The sequence below is a fragment of the Mirounga angustirostris genome, unplaced genomic scaffold (assembly GCF_029215605.1).
Source record: "Mirounga angustirostris isolate CCGP_5_RB_7025 unplaced genomic scaffold, mMirAng1.0.hap1 SCAF_15, whole genome shotgun sequence".
NCBI classification, from domain to species: domain Eukaryota; kingdom Metazoa; phylum Chordata; class Mammalia; order Carnivora; family Phocidae; genus Mirounga; species Mirounga angustirostris.
Window position 1 is genome coordinate 62,220,589 of NW_026991723.1, and position 16,391 is coordinate 62,236,979.

General features: G+C 37.6%; 1 protein-coding gene across 4 annotated transcripts in view; it reads left to right on the forward strand.

The window, feature by feature from the left end:
- The window catches only part of TGFBR1 (transforming growth factor beta receptor 1), a 53,744-nt gene that overhangs the window by 12,601 nt on the left and 24,752 nt on the right, over positions 1-16,391 (forward strand). For 2 of the 4 annotated variants that reach the window (XM_045882774.3, XM_064579946.1), the window contains 2 exons: positions 12,678-12,923; positions 15,285-15,527. In XM_045882774.3, coding sequence (XP_045738730.1) covers positions 12,678-12,923; positions 15,285-15,527 — 489 coding nt within the window. Of the gene's footprint in view, positions 1-4,198; positions 4,255-12,677; positions 12,924-15,284; positions 15,528-16,391 lie in introns of those variants that run through there. The other 2 variants (XM_064579947.1, XM_045882775.3) reach the window with 2 other exon arrangements.

Sequence of the window (16,391 nt, forward strand, 5' to 3'; positions counted from 1 at the left end):
TTATTTTTATTTTTTATTTTTTAAAGATTTTATTTATTTGACAGAGACACAGCGAGAGAGGGAACACAAGCAGGGAGAGTGGGACAGGGAGAAGCAGGCTTCCCGCTGAGCAGGGAGCCCGATGTGGGGCTCGATCCCAGGACCCTGGGATCACGACCTGAGCTGGAGGCAGATGCTTAACGACTGAGCCACCCAGGCGCCCCGACCCTTATCTTTTAATAACCAACCCCCTACTAGAGATCTTCTTCAGTAACCAAAATGCTAGGTAGCATCAATGCTAACAGCAATTTGAAACCCATATTCTCAAGCCTCTAGATGTTTGTATCGTGATGTCTGAAAACTTTATTTGGTTGGTTCTTCTGAAAGGAGCTCAGACAACATTAGATACTCACATCCTCATGCCCCAAAAGAGGTCATGGATTTAATGGTTAGAAATATTATAAAATATTATAAAAACATGAATATTGTAAAATATTATACCAGTCCCTCCATTTGGCTGGTCTTTTCTGTCCTTGCTTGGTTTAATTTAGCCATATTCCTCTAGGAGACTGCACTCAGAATTGAACTGCTTGCTTTGATACTTTGTTTGACAAGGAAAATGAACATTTCAGGCTAGGGAAGTCAAGAAATTAAAACTTGTATAACTATGTGTGGTTCATCAAGTTTCTGAAATTTCCCACAGTGTCTCTTCCATCCCTCTTTTAGCTAAGTTCAGTAAGTTTTTGTTCTGAAGAGACTCAGTTAAGTATAGAAAGTGCGATTGCTTCTGTGGAGCGGGAAATAGGAAGGGCTGGGTGTTGGGGAGCTGCTATCTTCTTTTGTTGGGTGGGGTACAGTCTTGTAGAACTAGTTGACACCTTAAACTCTATACATACATAACTTCAATAAAAATAAAACCTAAGTTAAAAAAATAGTGGTAAATGTATGGCAGTTAGTTGTCCATGAATGCTTAATAAAAATGAAGAGTTGCATTTCCCTGTTGAAAAGTCAGATTCTTAGGTTGGATTAATATGTACACAGAGGCCTTCAAATTTAGCTATTTTTTTTTTTCAAAAGACACCTAAAATGACGTGAAGATGTTGAAAATAGTAGATTAGAAAAAGGCAAATTTGACCCAAAAAAGGTAAATACAGTAAGATTAATACCCAACAAGATTCAAGCTACAAAAGCATTAAAAGGAAGAAAGAGGTATATTTTATATTGATGAAGTACTCTCTCAAGACATGTCATGAATCTTTATGCAACTAATAGTGTCGAAATATATAAGGCCAGAACTGTTAAAAATACAAGAAGAAATTGATAAATTCACTATAGATGAAGAAAAGAATACTTGAATAACATAATAATGAAGATTTAATGCATTCCAATTTTGTAATCATGAACAGTATTCTTTTAAAATACTTCTTGAGTTTTTCAGGAAATTGATGATATGAAAGTCTACAAAGAATACCCAGATTAGAAATTTACAATAACTAAAAGAAAAAGTCAAAATAAATAATATATTCACTTGGAAATATAAAATTATTCTTCTGACTAATCCCTGGGGTAAAGAAGAAGTTAGAGTTGTAATTACAAAACATTTAGAAACGAACATATCCAAACTAGTGGGAGTTTTGCTAAAGCAGTACCCAAAGGGAAATTTGGAAGCAAGATTTCAAGCTGGAGCAGGAACTAAATCCAAATCAACCTGAAGAAGGAACAACTAAGTGTGTATAAAGGAGATAAGGATTTAGAAAAAACTTCAGAAAAATAGATTTGATCTATAAAACACCAAATTGGTTCTTTTTAAGCACATTACTAAAATACACAAATACTTGATAAATCTAAAAAAGAAAAAGACATGAATAGAAAAATGGTAAAGGAGAATGGTGTCTTTTTGACAAACTTAATGTATTTTAATGTAGTCCAACTTCCGTTATTTTCTCTTAAAGGTTAGGGCTTTTTGAATCCTATTTGATTAATCTTTCTCGACCTAATGTCTTGAAAATGTTTCTTATGTTTTCATGTAAAAGGCTTCTTGCCGTAACTTTAATGCTGAGATGTAAAGCCCATCTGGAGTTGATTTTTCATTATGGGATGAAATCTATGTATTTTTTATTCTTTATTTAAGTTTTAATTTTAATTCCAGTTAGTTAACATATAGTGTAATATTTTTTTTCTCTCAAGTTTTACTTAAATTCCAGTTAGTTAACATACAGTGTAATAATAGTTTCAGGTTTAGAATTTATTCAATACTTAAATGCAGCACCTGGTGCTCATCACACCAAGTGCAGTCCTTAAACCTCCATCCCCCATCTAGCCCATCTCCCACCCCCACCTCCCCTCTGGTAACCATAGTTGGTTCTCTGTAGTTAAGAGTCTGTTTCTTGGTTTGCCTCACTCTCTCTCTTTTTTTAAATTGCACATGTGAGTGAAATCATATGGCATTTGTGTTTCTCTGACTTATTTCACTTAGCATAATACTCTCTAGCTCCATATACATTGTTGCAAATGGCAAGATTTCATTCTTTTTTATGGCTGTATTCCTGTGTGTGTGTGTATTTTATTATTTTTAAAATCTGTATGCCCAGTTGATCTAGCACTATTTGTTGGTAATACCTTCCTTTTCCCAGTGCACTGCAGTGTCACTGTTATAAATCAAGTAGTTGTATATGTGAAAATCTATTTCTGGAATCTCTGTTCTTTTCCTTTGGTCTGTTTGTTCTTTTGCCAATACCACACTGTCTTAATTATTATGTTATGATGGGTCTTGATATCCTATAGTGTGAGTCTTCCAAAAGCATTGTTTTCTAATATTGCTTTGGTTGTTCTTGGGATGTTTTTCCATATAGATTTTAGAATCAGCTTGTGAATTCACACACACACAAACACCCAGGATTTTGATTTGATTTTTTTTAAATCTACAGATCTCTTTGCAGAATATTGATATAGTATTGAATTTTCCAGTAAGGAGGCTGGCATGTTCTTCCATTTATAAATAAATAAATTGTATTTTATATCTTTTGTAATTTATGTCAAATAAGTAATGCTTTGAAGCTTCCCCTTTAGAGGTCAGGTCCTACATATTATTAGATTTATTTCTAGGTATTTGATTTTGGATGCTTTTGTAAATGATATATTTTTGAATTTTTGTTTTGTTTTCTTTTTTTTTTAAGATTTTTATTTATTTATTTGTCAGAGAGAGAAAGAGCCTGCACAAGCAGGGGGAGTGGCAGGCAGAGGGACAAGGAGGCTCCCTGCTGAGCAAGGAGCCCGATGTGGGACTCGATCCCAGGACTCTGGGATCATGACCTGAGCCAAACGCAGATGCTTAACTGAGTGAGCCACTCACGCGTCCCGAATTTTTGTTTTCTATTTACTACTGGTTTAAGAAAAGCTGACTTTTTTTATGTAGCGACTTTTGTGTTTTATCATGAATAGGTGCTGAATTTTGTTAATTTTTTTTTGGTTTTGTTTATGTCATGATTATATGATCTATTTACATTTTCCTAAACTACTTCAGTCTCTTATTCCTGAAACTATGTACAGTATCTTTGTACAGCATCTCCCTGGGAAGACTTTCCTTTCTTCTTTAGTCTTCTAAGCCTCAGGGGAGGCGCCATCTTTGCGAGAAGTCTCCCTTCTCTCTGCTCTCTCAGACTTTGTGTGCGTTGCCCTCTATCCGTAACATGGTGGCTCTCCACGTTACATGGTGAGCTCCTCGAGAGCAGGAATCTCATCCGAGGTATCTCCGTCCTCCCAAAGGTGTATTCTTGGTTCTTACACAGGTTGCATACACTGTTCTTCTCTGGTAAAAGATGTTTAGGCCTTACTCCGTGCTTCAAAAATGACGAACTGCTTAGTGCTGCCGGCTGGTTTCTGCAGCTGTGGCTCCAGTTGGCCCTTCGCTGTTTGCAGGCCCAGGTGTGACTCTCCTCTTCCTTTAATTCAAAGGCAGCTGGTGGGTGGTTACCACTTCCTTCTCTTACCACAGTTCTGTTTCAACTTCATTCTAGCCCAGGATGATTTGCCACTTTCGTTTAGGTTCATCATTGTACCTCAGTACCTGTGCAACCAAGTCACATCACCTATAGTCACTCTTGCTCTCCGGAGGGCAAGGCTTGAGTCCTTCATCTTATCCTACTTGGGGGAAATCACCATAGATTTTCTAACGATCTTTTTTTTTCCTGTGCTTTCAGAATATATCTGGATTATGTTGATGTAACTCTTTTGGCACTTTGTTCCCTCATCTGTAAAATACGAGGTTAAGATCAGGTAATTATCAGGTTCCTCTTAGCATGAACATTTTATGAGTTGGTTGTTTTGTTTTTTTTTTTTTCCCAAAGGAGGCTCCACTCTCAGCATGAAGCCCAACACAGAGCTTGAACTTACAATGCTGAAATCAAGAGTCGGACACTTAACCGACTGAGCCACCCAGTTATTCTTTATTAGGGATATGTGCACACTGGATGTGTTCCAACACTTTGTTAATTTGGGTTGGAACTGAAAATAAACTTTCTTGTAGGTACATCTCATCCTGCTACAGTCAAGTTCTTGGGCATAACCCTGTTCAAAAAGTCATATTGCTGAAAAACTCTGGGTATCTGCGAGTGGAGGGAGATACAGAAATAGCTACTGGGAATGTTCACTGCTTTATGTGCACACTGTTTACATTATGTGTCCGTGTTGTCTTCTAAGGTTGTGTAAAGGTTTGCTCTGATTCTCTGTCCAGCATAGACAACAGACTGACATGTGGTAGGTGCTATTAAATACCTGTTGAATGAGTGCATAAATTAATTGTTGAGCATTTTATGTGCCAGGTACTGTGCTAAGTATTCTTATATATGTATATGTTATCTCAGTCCTCACCTTCTGAGATTGCTATTGTTACAAATTTAGAAAACAGGCTCAAAAAAGTTAAGCAGTTTTCCCCAAGATTACTTAGAGGCTGTCTGGCAGAAATAGGATTTGAGCTGAAATCTTTTTGTTTCTGAATTCCATTATATTAACCATACTCTTGTAATACCCACTAGTCAACATAAAATATAATGAGAAACTATAAAAGTGTGTTTAGATTGGGGAAAAATAAGATATCCAGTTATTGTTTTAGCATTAACCATCAGAAATAAAAATGTCTCCATTCTTTTTAGGGGCTAGGGTAAGTTACAGTGCGTACATCTGTTATGTATACCAACGTACCCCCTCAACTCGTTGACGTGGAAAAAAACAAGACGATCACCCCACAGCGATGAGATTGTAATCACATTGTATATGGTATTAATAGTATGACCATTTCCCTGTCCTTAGAAATGCTTCTAAAGTATCAGCTTTAAAGTCTGTATAGTATCCCATTTATGATTGTATCATAATTTATTTTGTCACTGCCCTTGTCATTCATATAGGTTGTTTTCAACCACAAAATACTGTATCAAACATCTTGTGTGCTAATATCTTTGCTCTTATCTCCTGTTACTCCTTTAGACTAAATTCTAAGAAGTAGAATTACTGGATTAAAAAGAACTAGGCTTTGGGACACCTGGGTGGCTCAGTCGTTAAGCGTCTGCCTTCGGCTCAGGTCATGATCCCAGGGTCCTGGGATCAAGTCCCACATCGGGCTCCTTGCTCAGGGAGCCTCCGTCTCCCTCTGCCTGCCACTCCCCCTGCTTGTGCTCTCTCTCTCTTTCTCTGACAAATAAATAAATAAAATCTTAAAAAAAAAAAAAAAAAGAACTAGGCTTTAAAGGCTCTTACTATATCTTGGCAAATTGTTTTCCAGAAAGAACTTTAAAGTTTTGAAATCAGCAAGAAGTGTCTGTATTCCATAGAGTAAATATCCTGAGTTGGAGTTTTGAAGATAGTATAGGGGAAAGGGATGGAGCATGGAAAGGCATTTTTAATTTTTTTGTAACTTTGAATAGATCTAATACACTCATATTTTTCTAAATTCAAAAGGTATAAATAAGTGCATAGTGAAAAGTCTCCTCCCACCCCTTTCTTCTGGGTACCCAGTTCCCTTCCTTGGAAGCCAGTATTACTTATTTCTTTGTTTTTCCAGAGAGATACTGTAATATCTGTGTGTGTGCATTTTCCCTCCTTCTTTCCTTCCTTCCTTTGCTTTTTAGCGCAGATGTTACTATATCAAATACACTGTTCTGCACTATGCAGATTTTCACTTAATACATCTTAGGGATCAGTCTACATTAATACCTAGAAAACATCAATTTTTTTTTGATATTATGGTCCTCCATTTTATAGTGGTACCATCATGTTATTTTACTGGTTCTATTGATGCATAGGCAAGATTAGAAACAATCTAGTATAAACTCTTAGGAAATTAATAGCCATGTATGTGGGGCACTTTACACATGTAAAGTATATCTATAGGCTACATTCCTTCTGGGTCAGAGGGTATGTTCATTTGTCATTTTGGAAAAGTGTCAGATTGCCTTCCATTTATATGGAGGAAGAGGTTATTCTGGATAATGAGATATTTTATATCAAATGGGCTCAAGGGAGGTACCTAAGTGAGAATTTTGGACAAATGAAAGGAGAGCATTGAGAGATGGGAAAAGGTCTTCAAAAATGAAGGTAGTAAAGGATAAAAGGATAAAAGAGAAAATTTGCTTGCTTGGCCATTTTATTGAGGACCTTGGTGGTAGCGACCACCCACATACTAAAGAGACACTCCTGGGATGTTTATGCAAGAAACATACTGGATCCTTTCCTGTGTGCCAGGATCTAGGAATGCAGAGATGCATAATGTACTCATAAAATACTAACCTAGGTCCTGACCCCAGGAAGTTCACAGTTTAATGGAGGAAATAGATGAACAATTATAAAATGAGATGCACTGCCATAATTTCTGTACCTTCAAGATGTCAACTTAAGTTCAATTAGTCAAAAAATGAAAACATGAATGTTTAATATTTGATGTAACTTATAAAATAATAGAACCTTACTTTTTAAAGAATTGTAGAGGCACCTTTGGGTGGCTCAGTCAGTTAAGTGTTCGACTCTTGATCTCAGCTCAGGTCTTGATTGCAGGGCCGTGAATTCAAGCCCCATGTTGGGCTCCGTGCTGGGCCTCACACTGGGCTTGGAGCCTACTTTAAAAAAAAAAAAAAAAAAAAAAAATTGCAGAATTTTAGATTAACCTTTTACTTAGTGCAGGAGATCCCTACTTCACAAATTCTGGCTATTGGTTATTAAGCGCCTGCTAAGTATCTCTAATGACAGAGAAGTCATAATCTTCTGTGAGGCAGTTAATTCATTGTAGGGAGGAGCTGTAGTTAAATGATTTTTATGAAACAAAACTTACCACATCTTGACATCATGATTTGATTTAATATTGGAGTAGGGTAAATTGACATTACACCTATAAAATGAGGTAGTTGTCTCCACAGCTAGGATACCTTTCAGATCGAACTTTGTTGATCTCATTCTCTGATTTTCTGACTCATATTTACATGGCAGATTGATGTTCAAGTAACACTTACTGATTACTTATTATTTGGACATTTGTGGAATTTTGTGCCCAGTTCTCGAGACTCTGTCTCCCCCATCACCATGGCTACAGTTAACAGTCAATGCTGTTGACTCTTCTAAATCTGTTGTTAAACAGATTCACCAAATCTGCTAAGCAAATCTTTATCCTGTACTTGTGCAGTTTATTTTATTTTGAGCCTAAATGAAAGCCTTTGTATTAATTGCCCCTATTAAATCTCATCTTGCCATTTAGGCAGCCTATTCTTAGTGTACATTTCTCTGATACCATTTAACATTATATCAACTAATTCCATGGAGCTCAGGAGACTAGAAAATGGAGGTATTGTGGAAAAACAAGTGATTGAGAATTTAGGTGTGCCCCTGGTCTTCCAAGTTGGAGTTGTATGAATCAGAATGATGTTTCTTAAGTGCTTGGACTTTCTGGAGAAATGTCTGGATAAACCGTATTTTTGTTGTGAAGCCCTAAATTTGAGAGTGCAGTGTTATCTAGACTAGACTAGAGAATTCACTTTCACATTGTATGGTCCTTGGTATTTTGACCAGCTGACTTTGACATTACTGCTGCCAGGTAACCTAAAGGGATGCAGTTGAGAAGAACCACTGAGTGCTTTGAAGAGCAAAACTCAGTTGGTGGCCAGGGTTTTAGCCTTGTTTACAGAGATTTGCAGCATACTTAAAAAAGAGGAAGAGAACATATATATGCTTTCCCCAGAACTGGAACAGGGAGAAGAGGACAAGTCTCCTTGAGAGAGGGTGTGGCATTGGGAGTAGTGGGAAGAGGGGAAGGCAGAGCTGGAGTAGAGACATAGACTACATTGTAATGGGGTTGCTTGCCCGTAGTACCTGAAAGGATTTGTTACAACTTCTTACTTTTGCCTTCATCTTTGCCAACAGTGGTATGAGCTTCTGTTTTTAACAGAAGAAACATTTAAGAAAACATTTAAGAAAACCCTGTCAGGACAACTTTCTCACCTTCAACTATTGATCAGATTTACATATTCTCCAAGTTCTGACTTGGATGTCCTGTGAAGCTTTTCTTGCCTTCCCTTCTACCTTGGCAGAGTTGAAGCACTTTGATCATTCTCTTCCAGACTCTGGGTTTTAATGATCTGTTTAATGCCTTACTCTTCCACCCTGCTGAACTCCTTCAGTCCAGCTTGTCTTATTCATCCCTCCACCCCACAGCCTGTGCAGCAGCTAGCATAGGGGTACGCTCAGTGAAAAATGGCAGAATTAAATGAAAGAGTCAAGTTGATGAGGTTGGTGTTAAAGGATGCTGTGGGGTGGGGTGGGAAGAAGACATCATTGTATATCTTGGTTAGGGAGAAATTTTGCCCTGTACATGCATTTAAAAATCAATAGAAACAACAACCTAATTAAGAAAGGGAGATAACTAGGGGTCAGATCTATCTATTAATAAAATAAATTTGAATTTTTAAAAAATGGGAATTAAAGTTCATGAATGCATGGGAATTTTTAAATTGTCTTATTTTTTTCCCTAAACTATATTACTGCATCTCATACATTTAACAGCAATCTTGTATTCAGTTTCAACTCTGATTTAAAGTGGTAAAATAGAATTTTAAAATTCCCTCAAGAAATAAACCCTTACCTGGTTAAGCTTTATGTTAAGTAATGTTTATATTTGTCCAGTGACCTGTTCTTACTGAAAGACTCTTGTTAAGAGAAGCCCTTTAGCCCTGACTTTCTCAAACTTGCCTTATGCAATGACTCCTTTGAAAGGAAACGTACGGAATGTATTTTTCATGTTACTTAAATTGTGTAGCTATGAAACTAGATATAAAATTTTTGTTTTTGGCTCATTTACAACTATAAACCAAGCCTGCAAATTAAATACAAAGACAACTACAAAACTAACAAATTTCAAATTAATACAGTTATTCAGTGTGACAGATGATGTTTAGGTTTCACAGTAGAAAAAAAATAGCCTTAGGTCTCATTCCATTTTTTTTTTTTTAAAGATTTTATTTATTTATTTGAGAGCGAGAATGAGAGAGAGAGAGAGCACATGAGAGGGGGGAGGGTCAGAGGGAGAAGCAGACTCCCTGCTGAGCAGGGAGCCCGATGTGGGACTCGATCCTGGGACTCCAGGATCATGACCTGAGCCAAAGGCAGTCGCTTAACCAACTGAGCCACCCAGGCACCAGGTCTCATTCCATTTTAAATCTGTTTCTGTATTTTAACTTAAGTGATAATAAAAGCTTCAAGTACCCATTCTCCATAAGTAATGTTGTGGAAGGTGTTATTAATGACTTCAAGCTTTGTTTGCATGTTCAGGGTAGTCAGACCTCGTATCTAACCAAAACACTTGCCAGCAAGCATTCCTCAGATACCAATTTCTGAAGGCAGACGCCTAACGACTGAGCCACCCAGGCGCCCCCCTCAAATACCGATTTAATGAGATGTCAGCTGTGGTGTTCATTTGAAGATGAGGTTAACGTTCTGTCATTACTGAAGTCTTTAATAAATGGTTCTCTACACTAGCTCATGCTGGAAGTGAGAACGGAATCACGTCTTTGGATACTTCCAACCACATTTACTTCCAATGAACTTTTGCAATTGTACTACAAAGATAGGATCCATGTAATACTTGTATCATATATATGGTATTAACTGTTAGACTGTTGGCTTTGGATATACCATGCCTGTCTTGTCATGTGCTCTGATGATTCTAGTTGCCTGTATTTTTCACTGTTGGTTACAGTTACTGTGAGAGCTTTGCTTGTACAGTGTGTCCTCAGGACATTTGGCCTGAAGGAGATTTTAACACAACTGAAGAAGCGTCAGTGAAAGCCTACTGACAGTACTTGTTTAGATTGTGGTTACTTATGGTTCAGCATTTTTATCATTCATTTTAGATTATCTTTTAAATGAAAACATTAACAAAATTTTGTACACAGTTCTTAGATTCCCCTTCTCCAAACATACTTGTGACCTCCTGTTTGGGAAACACTGTTTTAGCATATATTTTTGTGATCACTAAGAGTCCAGGATTCAATGGTGGGAAAATAAATTTTAAAAAAACTTGGCCCTTCTTAGTGTAATGAGAGACACTTTAACAGCAAACTATATAGAGATTTGTTCTATCTTAAAGGTATACAGAGAGGACTATGGGAACATATTATAAGGACCTGCCAACTTATCTTAAGAGGAGGGGAGGGTTTAGAGCCTATCATGGAAAAGATCTTGTTTGAATAGGGTCTTAAAGGATGAGAGGTGGTTTAAACTAGGCAGAGAGATAGTATGTGTAAAGACCATGGTCATGAAAGACATGATTGTTATAATGGTGAGGAGCATGTGGGCCCTAGATTGCATTTGTAATGTGAGTGGTAAGTTGAACCCCAAAAGTAAAAGTCTTAATTGTTAGACCAAGTGTTTAGGTCTCATTTCATATACGCTCAGGGAGAAGATGAAGGTCTTAGAACTGAGAGAGTACTCATGGCAGTATTTTTTTAAATATAGCAATTACCACATTGGATTATGGTATTCTCCTTCTGTAGGCCTTGGAGCTCTTCAAGGGCTTTGACCATGAATTATCAATCTTTGTACACTAAGCTTTTGGTACAGTAACTGATAGAGCTAATGGTTAGAAAATATTGGTTGAATGACTGACCATGAGTAAAGGGGATTCAGGAGAGAATGATGATAATCTCCTATGGTGGTGGTTTTAATTTGTGGGTGGTAGACCCCTTTGTGATTATCTTGAAAGCTGTGAACCTCCAAAATGGAAATACATACATTTGACAGTTTCATGGCATTCATGTATCCCTGAAACCAGTGCATGGGTTTCTTATTCAGAATTCCTCCTTAGGAAAAAAAAAAAAAAAAAGAATTCCTCCTTAGGAAATTGAACCTATAATCACCCCTATACCTCACCATGAATAACCACCATCTCTTTTAATAATCTTTAAATGTTAATATGATTTCACTCATGTGGAATTTAACAAACACAACAGATGAACATAGGGGAAGGGAAGGAAAAATAAAATAAGATGAAAACGGGGAGGCAAACCACAAGAGACTCTTAACTCTGTGGAAAAAAACTGAGGGTTGCTGGAGGGAAGGTGGGTGGGGGAACTGGGTAATTGAGTGATGGGCATTAAGGAGGACACTTGGTGTAATGAGCGCTGGGTGTTATATGCAACTGATGAATCACTAAATTCTACCTCTGAAACTAATACACTATATGTTAGCTAAATTGAATTTAAATAAATTTTTAAAAATTAAAAAAAATTTTTAAATGTTAGACTATGATTGTGTCTCTTTAAATACTCTTTCTGAGTTCTTCTTATGTTTGGGAGGAGTTAATTCAAATAGTTGAACCATCTCAGAAGAAAGAATTTTTATAATGATTAAGGTAAAATTTGCTGGTCTGGAAAGGTAATAAACAAGTATATTAATTAAGCCAGCAACCAAAAAGCACTTGCTTGAGGGGATCCTGACATTGCAGGTTTGGGTTTAGCAAGTGAGTTGAGGTCCCTAAGACCATCCTCAGGCTATGAGTGATTTGCTAGAAGGACTCACAGGACTCAGAAAAGCTGTTGGACTCATGGTTATTGTTTATTACAGTGGGAAAGATACATGTTACATCACCAAAGGAAAAGGCGCCTGGGGCAAATCCCAGGAGAAACCAGGTGCCAGCTTCCCCGTGTCCTCGGCTAGCACAGGAGCACAGGTGCATGCCATAGCTCAGCAGTGGTGTGACAGCACATGCGCAGTGTTGCCAGCCTGGGAAGCTCAGCAGAGCCTTGGTGTCCAGGGTTTTTACTGGGGCTCAGTCACACAGGCTTGTAGCATTCTTTTTTTTTTTTTTTTTTTTAAGATTTTATTTATTTATTTGAGAGAGAGAGAGAATGAGAGAGAGCACATGAGAGGGGGGAGGGTCAGAGGGAGAAGCAGACTCCCTGCCGAGCAGAGAGCCTGATGCGGGACTCGATCCCGGGACTCCAGGATCATGACCTGAGCTGAAGGCAGTCGCTCAGCCAACTGAGCCACCCAGGCGCCCGAATTTAGAACTTCTGAGAGTAGTAAGAGTTTTGTTTTTTGAACAGTGCAAAGAAATTGTATGATTATAATAGGATCAGGAATGTATTATTTTAGTGAATATGGGATAATTTCAAATTGTTAACTTGGAGAATTTTTTCTAATAGAATCTTGTTCTCTTTTTCCAGCATTACAGTGTTTCTGCCACCTTTGTACAAAAGACAATTTTACTTGTGTGACAGATGGGCTCTGCTTTGTCTCTGTCACAGAGACCACAGACAAAGTTATACACAATAGCATGTGTATAGCTGAAATTGACCTAATTCCTCGAGACAGACCATTTGTATGTGCACCATCTTCAAAAACTGGGTCTGTTACTACAACCTATTGCTGCAACCAGGACCATTGCAATAAAATAGAACTCCCAACTGTTGGTAAGTTGTTGTATACGATTTTTTTTTCTTAATACTACAAGAAAAGCTGATTCTGACTATGGTTTTAGAACTGGAAGGGATCTTAGAACTTCGTCTACCCCAGCTCATTCAGTTCCGAAGCAAGAAGGAACCTGTCCATAGTTGTAGAGTTACAGGAGTAGCCAAGATCCCGACTTCTGGGTGTGTGTTGTTTGACAACGTGGTTCCAATAACAGACTTTCTCTGAGGTCCGTTAGGGCCTAAAGTCCAGCCTCTTAAAGGCGAATTCCGACAAAGCTGCCATAGCAGTCTGTCCTCAGGGGGTCCCTACTTTGTCCTCAGAGTGGATTTCTTTTCCTTATGTAATGCTCCAGCCTTTTAAAGCAATTGATAATGGGCAGGAATTGAGAGCAGCACTAAACAGTCCAGATGCCTTCATTTTGCAATGTAACCTTGCTTTATGATCTTTATAAATCATTATATGTGATTTCTAGGTTTTGGTCCTTTGCCATAGTTTACATTTTACAATGTCCTGGCAGAGCCAGGGATTTGAAGGCTTTATACACTCTTAGGATTAGTTTAATTTTCAGGTTCTGGTTTAAGATGTTAGTCTGAGCACAAGTATTTACCTCCTCCATCACCTTCCTCAAATCCCAAATTTCTACTGTCATAATCAAAGGAATATAAAAATGCGGGAAATCTATATTCATGCTAGCCGAATTGATGGAAGAACACCACCCTCATGCCTGCGCTTGTGAGAAACTTCTGTAATTTGTAGTGCAGATAACTTCAGACTAGTGAAGTTTGACTACCCATATGAAAAGCAGGGAGTGAAAGGACCTCTTACAAAATCCCACCAAACCTTAACCTGAGGGGTTTGGGGTGAGAAGGTTACAGGAGCAAACGGTCATTCTCCTTTAGGAAGAAGTACCTGGTTTCATTGCTCAGGGAGGCAGACCACAGTGCTCACTGTCCACTCACAGTTGATCCAGGCATCATGCTAACTGAAGTAGGAAGCACTGCTGTGGCCGAGCAGAAAAGGGCCAGTCTTGCAGGCTACAGAGGGAGGCAGTCCTCCTCTTCATTCAAGTGATAATAGCAAAGTAAAACCAGATCTTCAGCATTATAGGGAAGCTTCCCCATGGCAAGTTTCAAATGACTAATTTTTCTGACTTCTGTTTAGGGTATCTGCAATTCTAATATGACAAAGAAAATTGTAATTCCGGAATTCCCCATTTCCATTGCTTGAAATATCTAAATGAAGGCTTATAAAGCCTTGTGAAGCACTTACTTCATTTCTAATGCTAAACATACATAAATCCCTCATTCCCAGGTCTCTGTTAAGCAAACAGCCAAAAAATTACCAAATGAAAAGATTCAGTGGTTCAAAAGAAGTGAACTGAACTGGGTAAATCAGAGTAGATTTGTCCTATGAAAAAGACTTAACCTCATGATAAGGAAGAACTTTCAGACAGTCCAAAGTCCATTTTCAGTTAAAGATCACTTTTAGATGAAAAGCTCAATTGATGAATTATTTTTAAAAATGTAATATTGAAAGTGAGTAGCAGACTGGAGACTAATATTTTATAGCCTAGTGTGAGACAAGCTTAAGGCAAGACAAGCTTGAGAAATTGTGTTACAATTCAGGGAGAAAAGACAGTGGGCAAATTAAGAGATGTAGAGGATAAATCTAGGTGATCCAGTATGCTTACTACAGAAATTCCAGAAAATGACATACAAGCAGACAGAAAAGAATGTGCTACCAAAATTAATGAAATTAATGAAAAAATACTTAACCAAATACATATAATAAAAAAGTATCAGTTTCAAGAATAAAGAAAAAAATTGTTTATGCATTCAGCCCAAGGTAGCACCGCTTACCTCTAAAAGGGAGAAAAAGTTCAGATTTTCTTCTTTTTTTAAATACCAAAAGGCGGTGGAACATCGTATATTAATTGTTACCCAAAATTCTTTAGATCAGCCAAGATTTTCCATATATAAAAGCAATAGCCATCTTTAGATAATTAAGTATTCAGTGTATAATGACCCATGTACTCTTCTTAAAAGAAATTACTAGAATTAGGATTCTATCATAAGAAATCCAAATAAAGATCTCAAGAATGGGAAAGTTACTTCCTTAGATGAAGGCTGAAGAGCAGAGGAAGAGTAAATGGATGTTGACTGAGCTGGTGATCATGAAAGGGGGGCCAGTGGGTGAAGACTGGATGATTCACTTGTTCTGGATTTGAGCCTTATGAGCTTCTGGAATGAGGTTCTCTGACTAATGGGAGTAGTGGCCAAGTATAGGAAATGTGGAGGATTAGGAAATTGTGGTTGCCACCTTCAGTGTTTTTGCTATTGTTGATGTTTATTTCATTTGAGGCTCTTTTTCAGGAAAGCCATCATCTGGCCTTGGTCCCGTCGAACTGGCAGCTGTCATTGCTGGACCAGTCTGCTTTGTCTGCATCTCACTCATGTTGATGGTTTATATCTGCCATAACCGTACTGTCATTCACCATCGCGTGCCAAATGAAGAGGATCCTTCCTTAGATCGCCCTTTTATTTCAGAGGGCACTACATTAAAAGATTTAATATATGATATGACGACATCAGGTTCTGGATCAGGTAATGGAATTATTTTTCCTTTTTCCTAAGAAATCTTTTAAAAGTTAACTGGATTATTTATTTTATTAGTTGGCTAAGCCAGTTTGGCTTAGTGTGTTTAAAACTTGGGATAGTGTGAATACAAATTCCAACTTTAAGCCCAATAAAGGTCTGACTGTGACTAGTTTAGCATAGACAAATTAGAATGTATTTTTACTGTTGAAATAAGTAAGTCAGCTTCATGTTTGTATAAATTGCAAAGCTTTCTCACCTTCTTAGGACTCCATGAGATAAAAAGAATAAGGATAATTATTTTCTTATGGGTGAGGCTGAAGTTCATAGATACTCAAATGATCTGCGGCTACCCATTCTATTCAGGATTGTTTAGCAGCTTTATTTTTATACTTGAAAGCAAGCATGACAGAAAATGTGTTTGGAATTGTGAAGGTTATTTGCTTTTTTAACGTATGAAATTGCTGTCTTTAGCTCAGACCTAGTTTTTTATTAAACTAATGATGATTTTCTCACTTCAGAAAAATGTCTAACCACCTTATTATTGAATATAGCTTTCTGGATTCATGGCCTCTGTGATGTTTGCTTTTCTCAGTTCCATTTGCTGATTCTTGCAGTGTCAGAAATAGACTGGTTAGTTGCCAGGATCATCCCTTGAAGTGGATTTTGGTATAGCAGTGCTTCTTCATGTTTAAACTGAAAGGGATTTATTTTTTCACTTGCATGTGCTTTGAAAGGATGCTAAGAGAGGAAGACCCCTGTCCTCTACAATATTGTAATTTGACACTGGGCCAGGAATCAAGAGATCTAGATTCCAGTGCAAATTTTGTCATTGGTTTACTCTGACCTTGGTTAAACTGTTTTTCTTCTTTT